Genomic DNA, 10,000 nt, shown 5'->3' with positions numbered 1-10,000 from the left:
TAACACAACATAACACAACTCAACACAAGACAACACAACACAATGTAACACAACACAACACAAGACAACACAACTGGTTGACTTCCTTGCAAAGACTAGTAAATAATAATGAGGTTGTTGTGTTGTGTTCCAGGGTCCAACAACTACTACCCCCCCCCCCCCCCCCCCCCATGTCAAATGTAAAAAGTCAGCGTGCCTAACTGGCATGCAAGTGTAAAAAGAAGTAAAGCGCTGTCAAGTGAAACTGCTAGGTAACAAACTAGTAACAAATGATCTCATGTTGGACAAACTTTTATAAGACACTTAAAAGTAAAAATACTTTGATATTTATTATTTTGAAAATCAATACAAAGTGTATTGTAACACTTAGGCTTGTATTATATTATATTGTATTGTATTGTATATTATATTATATTATATTATATTATATTATATTATATTGTATTGTATTGTATTGTATTGTATTGTATTGTATTGTATTGTATTGTATTGTATATTATATTATATTATATTATATTGTATTGTATTGTATTGTATTGTATTGTATTGTATTGTATTGTATTGTATTGTATTGTATTGTATTGTATTGTATTGTATTGTATTGTATTGTATTGTATTGTATTGTATTGTATTGTATTGTATTGTATTGTATTGTATTATATTGTATTGTATTGTATTGTATTGTATTGTATTGTATTGTATATTATATTGTATTGTATTGTATTGTATATTATATTATATTGTATTGTATTGTATTGTATATTATATTATATTATATTATATTATATTGTATTGTATTGTATATTATATTATATTATATTGTATTGTATTGTATATTATATTATATTATATTGTATTGTATTGTATATTATATTGTATTGTATTGTATTGTATATTATATTATATTATATTATATTATATTATATTATATTGTATTGTATATTATATTATATTGTATTGTATATTATATTATATTATATTATATTATATTATATTATATTATATTATATTATATTGTATTGTATATTATATTATATTATATTATATTATATTATATTATATTATATTGTATTGTATTGTATTGTATTGTATTGTATTGTAAGACTTGGGCTTGCCCTCAAATAGTTAGAAGGTTAAAGATCGTGGTCATTAAAGTGTAGAAAAAGAGTCCAAGGTTGACATTTCCATCAATCATCTATTTTCTCCCAGCAGACACACGACATTGAAACAACCTTGACAACTAGTTGAATGAAGTCCTGAAGTGGAACAACACAAATACAACGTTGAAACAACATCCTTTTTGACGACGTTTAATCAATGTCGGGTTTTGAAGTTGATTTAACGTTGAATTTTGGTCATTTCCCGACCAACAACGTGGATCCAACGTTAGACATCAACGTTGTCTCAATGTACAAATTCAACCATTTTGCAACTTTGTTTCAACGTCACTTTTAAAGGACATGTACGTATAATCAACGTTGTATCAATGTCAGTTTTAAAGGACATGTACGTATAATCAACGTTGTATCAATGTCAGTTTTAAAGGACATGTATGTATAATCAACGTTGTCTCAATGTCGGTTTTAAAGGACATGTACGTATAATCAACGTTGTATCAATGTCAGTTTTAAAGGACATGTACGTATAATCAACGTTGTATCAATGTCAGTTTTAAAGGACATGTACGTATAATCAACGTTGTATCAATGTCAGTTTTAAAGGACATGTACGTATAATCAACGTTGTATCAATGTCAGTTTTAAAGGACATGTACGTATAATCAACGTTGTATCAATGTCAGTTTTAAAGGACATGTACGTATAATCAACGTTGTATCAATGTCAGTTTTAAAGGACATGTACGTATAATCAACGTTGTATCAATGTCAGTTTTAAAGGACATGTACGTATAATCAACGTTGTCTCAATGTCGGGTCGCCATAAACTTTCATCTTTTTGTTTAAGTTGTATACCTTTATTGTGAAAACCATATTCTTTTAATAGGACAAATATAAAATATGCAATATTTTCCCCAACAAAAATGTTCAAAGTGTAATATTTGATGTGAAGCAAAAATATGGGTGGTGGGGTGAGGGGCATGGTGAGGAGTCGGGGGGGGGGGGGTGAGAGGCATTAGCTTAAAAGCATCTTTGATGTTAGTACAGAACTATCTTGACTCATTCAGTTAAAAAAATGTACTTCAGGGGGGGGGGCGTGAAAAAAAGTATTCCTTGGGGGGGCGTGAAAAAAAGTACTCCTTAGGGGGGGGTGAGAGGCATTAGCTTAAAAGCATCTTTGATGTTGGTACAGAACTATCTTGACTCATTCAGTTAAAAAAATAAACTTCAGAGGGGGCGTGAAAAAAGAAGGTATTCCTTAAGGGGGCGTGAGAGGCATTAGCTTAAAAGCATCTTTGATGTTGGTACAGAACTATCATGACTCATTGAGTTAAAACAATTTACTTCAGGGGGGGGGCGTGAAAAAAAGTATTCCTTGGGGCGGCGTCAAAAAAAGTATTCCTTAGGGGGCGTGAGAGGCATTAGCTTAATAACATCTTTGATGTTGGTACAGAACTATCTTGACTCATTCAGTTAAAAAAATAAACTTCATGGGGGGCGTGAAAAAAGAAGGTATTCTTTAAGGGGGCGTGAGAGGCATTAGCTTAAAAGCATCTTTGATGTTGTTACAGAACTATCTTGACTCATTCAGTTAAAAAAAATTTACTTCAGGGAGGGGCGTGAAAAAAAGTATTCCTTGGGGGGGCGTGAAAAAAGTATTCCTTAGGGGTGCGTGAGAGGCATTAGCTTAATAACATCTTTGATGTTGGTACAGAACTATCATGACTCATTGAGTTAAAACAATTTACTTCAGGGGGGGGTGTGAAAAAAAGTATTCCTTGGGGGGGCGTGAAAAAAAGTATTCCTTGGGGGGGCGTGAAAAAAAGTATTCCTTAGGGGGCGTGAGAGGCATTAGCTTAATAACATCTTTGATGTTGGTACAGAACTATCTTGACTCATTCAGTTAAAAAAATAAACTTCATGGGGGGCGTGAAAAAAGAAGGTATTCCTTAAGGGGGCGTGAGAGGCATTAGCTTAAAAGCATCTTTGATGTTGTTACAGAACTATCTTGACTCATTCAGTTAAAAAAAAATTACTTCAGGGAGGGGCGTGAAAAAAAGTATTCCTTGGGGGGGCGTGAAAAAAGTATTCCTTAGGGGTGTGTGAGAGGCATTAGCTTAATAACATCTTTGATGTTGGTACAGAACTATCTTGACTCATTCAGTTAAAAAAATAAACTTCAGAGGGGAGGTGAAAAAAAAGAAGGCATTCTTTAGGGGGGGGAGTGAGAGGCATTAGCTTAAAAGCATCTTTGATGTTGGTACAGAACTATCATGACTCATTCAGTTAAAAAAATAAACTTCAGGGGTGCGTTTAAAAAAAAAGGTATTCCTTAGGGGGGTTTGAGAGGCATTAGCTTAAAAGCATCTTTGATGTTGGTACAGAACTATCTTGACTCATTCAGTTAAAAAAATAAACTTCAGAGGGGGCGTGAAAAAAAAGAAGGTATTCCTTAGGGGGGAGTGAGAGGCATTAGCTTAAAAGCATCTTTGGTGTTAGTACAGAACTATCATGACTCATTGAGTTAAAACAATTTACTTCAGGGGGGGCGTGAAAAAAAGTATTCCTTGGGGGGGCGTGAAAAAAAGTACTCCTTAGGGGGGCGTGAGAGGCATTAGCTTAAAAGCATCTTTGACGTTGGTACAGAACTATCATGACTCATTCAGTTAAAAAAATAAACTTCAGGGGGGGCGTGAAAAAAAGGTATTCCTTAGGGGGGCGTGAGAGGCATTAGCTTAATAGCATCTTTGATGTTGGTACAGAACTATCTTGACTCATTCAGTTAAAAAAATAGACTTCAGGGGGGGGGCGTGAAAAAAAGGTATTCCTTAGGGGGGTGTGAGAGGCATTAGCTTAATAGCATCTTTGATGTTGGTACAGAACTATCATGACTCATTAAGTTAAAAAAATAAACTTCAGGGGTGCGTTTTAAAAAAAGGTATTCCTTAGGGGGGTGTGAGAGGCATTAGCTTAAAAGCATCTTTGATGTTGGTACATAACTATCATGACTCATTCAGTTAAAAAAATTAACTTCAGAGGGGGCATGAAAAAAAAGAAGGTATTCCTTAGGGGGGCGTGAGAGGCATTAGCTTAAAAGCATCTTTGATGTTGGTACATAACTATCATGACTCATTGAGTTAAAACAATTTACTTCAGGGGAGGGCGTGAAAAAAATTATTCCTTGGGGGGGCGTGAAAAAAAGCATTCCTTAGGGGGGCGTGAGAGGCATTAGCTTAATAACATCTTTGATGTTGGTACAGAACTATCTTGACTCATTCAGTTAAAAAAATAAACTTCATGGGGGGCGTGAAAAAAGAAGGTATTCCTTAAGGGGGCGTGAGAGGCATTAGCTTAAAAGCATCTTTGATGTTGTTACAGAACTATCTTGACTCATTCAGTTAAAAAAATAAACTTCAGGGGGGGCGTGAAAAAAAGGTATTCCTTAGGGGGGCGTGAAAGGCATTAGCTTAAAAGCATCTTTGATGTTGGTACAGAACTATCTTTCAGTTAAAAACATTTACTTCAGGGGGGGGCGTGAAAAAAAAAGTATTCCTTAGGGGGGCGTGAGAGGCATTAGCTTAAAAGCATCTTTGATGTTGGTACAGAACTATCATGCCTCATTCAGTTAAAAAAATAAACTTCAGGGGGGGGCGTGAAAAAAAGGTATTCCTTAGGGGTGCGTGAGAGGCATTAGCTTAAAAGCATCTTTGATGTTGGTACAGAACTATCTTGACTCATTCAGTTAAAAAAATTAACTTCAGGGGGGGCGTGAAAAAAAGGTATTCCTTAGGGGGGCGTGAGAGGCATTAGCTTAAAAGCATCTTTGATGTTGGTACAGAACTATCTTGACTCATTCAGTTAAAAAAATAAACTTCAGGGGGGGCGTGAAAAAAAGGTATTCCTTAGGGGGGTGTGAGAGGCATTAGCTTAAAAGCATCTTTGATGTTGGTACAGAACTATCTTGACTCATTCAGTTAAAAAAATAAACTTCAGGGGGGGCGTGAAAAAAATGTATTCCTTAGGGGGGCGTGAGAGGCATTAGCTTAAAAGCATCTTTGATGTTGGTACAGAACTATCTTGACTCATTCAGTTAAAAAAATAAACTTCAGGGGGGGCGTGAAAAAAAGGTATTCCTTAGGGGGGTGTGAGAGGCATTAGCTTAAAAGCATCTTTGATGTTGGTACAGAACTATCTTGACTCATTCAGTTAAAAAATAAGACTTCAGGGGGGGCGTGAAAAAAGTATTCTTTGGGGGGGCGTGAGAGGCATTAGCTTAAAAGCATCTTTGATGTTAGTACAGAACTATCTTGACTCATTCAGTTAAAAAAATAGACTTCAGGGGGGGCGTGAAAAAAAGGTATTCCTTAGGGGGGTGTGAGAGGCATTAGCTTAAAAGCATCTTTGATGTTGGTACAGAACTATCTTGACTCATTCAGTTAAAAAATAAGACTTCAGGGGGGGCGTGAAAAAAGTATTCTTTGGGGGGGCGTGAGAGGCATTAGCTTAAAAGCATCTTTGATGTTAGTACAGAACTATCTTGACTCATTCAGTTAAAAAAATAGACTTCAGGGGGGGCGTGAAAAAGAAGTAACTCCTAGTGTGAAGTGTGTGATGTAGTATTTACCTGGACGTGCTCCTGGACCTGGTCAGAGCCTTGCTGAGGACCAATGAGGGTGCAGACTGTCTCCTGTGGGCCAGCGTCTTCATCTTCTGCACACATGAGGAGGAGGAGGAGGAGGAGGAGGAGGAGAAGAAGAAGAAGAAGATGGTCACTTCTGCTCCAGCAGGCCTGCAGGAAACATGTGCAGGAAGCAGAGTCCATGTGGCACGCACGCACGCACGCACACACGCACGCACGCACGCACACACGCACACACACACACACACACACACACACACACACACACACACACACACACACACACACACACACACACACACACACACACATCAGAGGAGAGGACAGGAAGTGTGGCGGCGGGAAAGAAAACAGAAGTGAAGAAGAGGAACACACGCTAAAGTGCGGGAACTATGTTTGTTCTCTTCTGACTTTGTGTGATATCATGTGCGATACAAGCAGTCCTGCAGCGTGTTTACTTGTGTGTGATATCATGTGCGATACAAGCAGTCTTGAAGTGCGTTTACTTGTGTGTGATATCATGTGCGATACATGCAGTCCTGCAGCGTGTTTACTTGTGTGTGATATCATGTGCGATACAAGCAGTCCAGCAGCGCGTTTACTTGTGTGTGATATCATGTGCGATACATGCAGTCCTGCAGCGTGTTTACTTGTGTGTGATATCATGTGCGATACAAGCAGTCCTGCAGCACGTTTACTTGTGTGTGATACCATGTGCGATACAAGCAGTCTTGCAGCGTGTTTACTTGTGTGTGATATCATGTGCGATACTAGCAGACGTGCAGCGTGTTTACTTGTGTGTGATATGTGCGATACAAGCAGTCCTGCAGCGTGTTTACTTGTGTGTGATATCATGTGCGATACAAGCAGTCTTGAAGTGCGTTTACTTGTGTGTGATATCATGTGCGATACATGCAGTCCTGCAGCGTGTTTACTTGTGTGTGATATCATGTGCGATACAAGCAGTCCAGCAGCGCGTTTACTTGTGTGTGATATCATGTGCGATACATGCAGTCCTGCAGCGTGTTTACTTGTGTGTGATATCATGTGCGATACAAGCAGTCCTGCAGCACGTTTACTTGTGTGTGATACCATGTGCGATACAAGCAGTCTTGCAGCGTGTTTACTTGTGTGTGATATCATGTGCGATACTAGCAGACGTGCAGCGTGTTTACTTGTGTGTGATATGTGCGATACAAGCAGTCTTGCAGCGTGTTTACTTGTGTGTGATATCATGTGCGATACTAGCAGACCTGCAGCGGGTTTACTTGTGTGTGATATCATGTGCGATACAAGCAGTCCTGCAGCGCGTTTACTTGTGTGTGATATCAGGTGAGATACAAGCAGTCTTGCAGCGTGTTTACTTGTGTGTGATACCATGTCCGATACAAGTAGTTCTGCAGCGTGTTTACTTGTGTGTGATATCATGTGCGATACAAGCAGTCCTGCAGCGTGTTTACTTTTATGTGCGATACATGCAGTGCTGCAGCATGTTTACTTGTGTGAGCGTGACGTATAATGCAAAGCACTCTGGGTAACATTCCAGGTGTAATAAAGCGTCATATAAATATAATATAAATATAATATAAATATAATATAAATACAGAGCATTTTCCATTTTAATATTAATCATCATCATAATATTAACAATAATAATAATAATAATAATAATAATAGTAGTAGTACTACTACTGGGAGATAAATTCAAGTAGCAATGATAGTCACACCCACACACACACTAGGTGTGGTGAAATTATTCTCTGCATTTGACCCATCACCCTTGATCACCCCCTGGGAGGTGAGGGGAGCAGTGAGCAGCAGCGGTGGCCACGCCCGGGAATCATTTTTGGTGATTCAACCCCCAATTCCAAGCCTTGATGCTGAGTGCCAAGCAGGGAGGTAATGGCTCCCATTTTTATAGTCTTTGGTATGACTCGGCCGGGGTTTGAACTCACGCCCTCAGGGCGGACACTTTAACCACTAGACCACTGAGCTGTTTGAATACTGCACATAACCACAAACGTGTCCATACCTCTCCAACTGAAGTGTACCTAATGGAGGGTCCCGCCAGTGCAGGTACGCTAGGTATGTGCATACCTGTATGCTAGGTATGTGCGTACCTGTATGCTAGGTATGTGCGTACCTGTATGCTAGGTATGTGCGTACCTGTATGCTAGGTATGTGCATACCTGTATGCTAGGTATGTGCGTACCTGTATGCTAGGTATGTGCATACCTGTACGCTGGCACGTATAGCGGGCGACCACATCAATCACTGTGACAGCAGCCACTCAACCACATACATGGTGGCATGTGGACCTTCTACATTCATAGCCATGTTTCCTTTGTGTATATATATATATATATATATATATATATATATATATATATATATATATATATATATATATATATATATATATATACGTATATATATATATATATATGTATGTGTGTGTGTATGTTCTAGTATTTCTAGCCTTCTTGAGACATGAAGAAGGAAAAGTATCTTCCATACGAGGAGGTGTGAACAAGTGATGACATAAATCAATAACATTGCATCTAATAGACAATGTCTCATTTGCACCCCCGGTGGTCAAAATGAGGGTGGTCCCAAAAAGGAGGGATTTTTCAAATTGACTGGGTGTCGCTTTTAAAAGTGCTCCCCCTCTGGTAAACATATGAAATAACAAGTGTGTGTAAAAATTTGAAGTGCTCCCCCTCTGGCCAACATATATAATAACAAGTGTGTGTAACAAATTGAAATGCGCCCCCTTTGGCCAAAATTAATTTAAAAAATGTATTTTAAAAAATTAATTAAAAAAAACAAAACACATATATATATATATATATATATATATATATATATATATATATATATATATATATATATATATATATATATATATATATATATATATATATATATATATATATATATATATATATATATATATATATATATATTTTATTTTTTTATTTTTTTAAATTAAAAATTAATTTAAAAAAACAAAACATATATATATATATATGTTTTGTTTTTTTAAATTAATTTTTAATTAAAAAATAAAATAAAATTTAAAAAAAAAAAATATATATATATATATGTATATATAAAATAAAATATATATATATATATTATTTTATTTTTTTAATTAAAAATTAATTTAAAAAAACAAAACACACATGTGTGTATATATATATATATATATATATATATATATATATATATATATATATATATATATATATATATATATATATATATATATATATATATATATATATATATATATATATATATATAGCAACATACTGTAAGGCACTTGAAGTAAATAATGAAGATTGAAAACCAATTACCAACATAAAATTCCCAAAAAATGAATGAACTAAAAGCAGTCTTTTTCTCACAATGTGTCGACTTTTTTCTTAAAAAATGGGAACAATTCCCGTCTCTTTTTGTTTCTGTAATATTGCAATATTTTCCCGTAAAATTATTACTTTTTAATGCAAAATGGTGACATTTGTCATATAAAATTCTGACTTTTATCACAACATTGCCAATTTTTTTGTTGTTCTTGTTCTTGTCCTCTCCTCTGATGTGTGTGTGTGTGTGTGTGTGTGTGTGTGTGTGTGTGTGTGTGTGTGTGTGTGTGTGTGTGTGTGTGTGTGTGTGTGTGTGTGTGTGTGTGTGTGTGTGTGTGTGTGTGTGTGTGTGGTGTGTGTGTGTGTGTGTGTGTGTGTGTTCTTATATTTCTACCCTTCTTGAGACATGAAGAAGGAAAAGTATCTTCCATATAAGGAGGTGTGAACAAGTGATGACATAAATCATGGTCCCAATAACATTGCATCTAATAGACAATGTCTCATTTGCACCCCCGGTGGTCAAAATGAGGGTGGTCCCAAAAAGGAGGGATTTTTCAAATTGACTGTGTGTCGCTTTTAAAAGTGCTCCCCCTCTGGTCAACATATGAAATAACAAGTGTGTGTAAAAATTTGAAGTGCTCCCCCTCTGGCCAACATATATAATAACAAGTGTGTGTAACAAATTGAAATGCGCCCCCTTTGGCCAAAATTAATTTAAAAAATGTATTTCAAAAAATGTATTAAAAAAACAAAACATATATATATATATATATATATATATATATATATATATATATATATATATATATATATACACATGTGTGTTTTGTTTTTTTAAATTAATTTTTAATTAAAAACATAAAATAAAATAAAATATAT

General features: G+C 35.9%; 1 protein-coding gene across 1 annotated transcript in view; it reads right to left on the bottom strand.

Moving 5' to 3' along the window:
* LOC133663156 (rho GTPase-activating protein 20-like) overlaps positions 1–5,824 on the bottom strand; it is a 35,730-nt gene extending 29,906 nt beyond the window's left edge. Inside the window, exon 1 of the mRNA XM_062067417.1 lies at positions 5,742–5,824. Coding sequence (XP_061923401.1) covers positions 5,742–5,824 — 83 coding nt within the window. The remainder of the gene's footprint in view (positions 1–5,741) is intronic.
* Positions 5,825–10,000: the final 4,176 nt, after the last annotated feature.

Source organism: Entelurus aequoreus, linkage group LG13 (assembly GCF_033978785.1).
Source record: "Entelurus aequoreus isolate RoL-2023_Sb linkage group LG13, RoL_Eaeq_v1.1, whole genome shotgun sequence".
Taxonomy (NCBI): Eukaryota; Metazoa; Chordata; class Actinopteri; order Syngnathiformes; family Syngnathidae; genus Entelurus; species Entelurus aequoreus.
The sequence above is the reverse complement of the archived record's forward strand: the minus strand, read 5'-3'. Positions and strand labels throughout refer to the sequence as shown.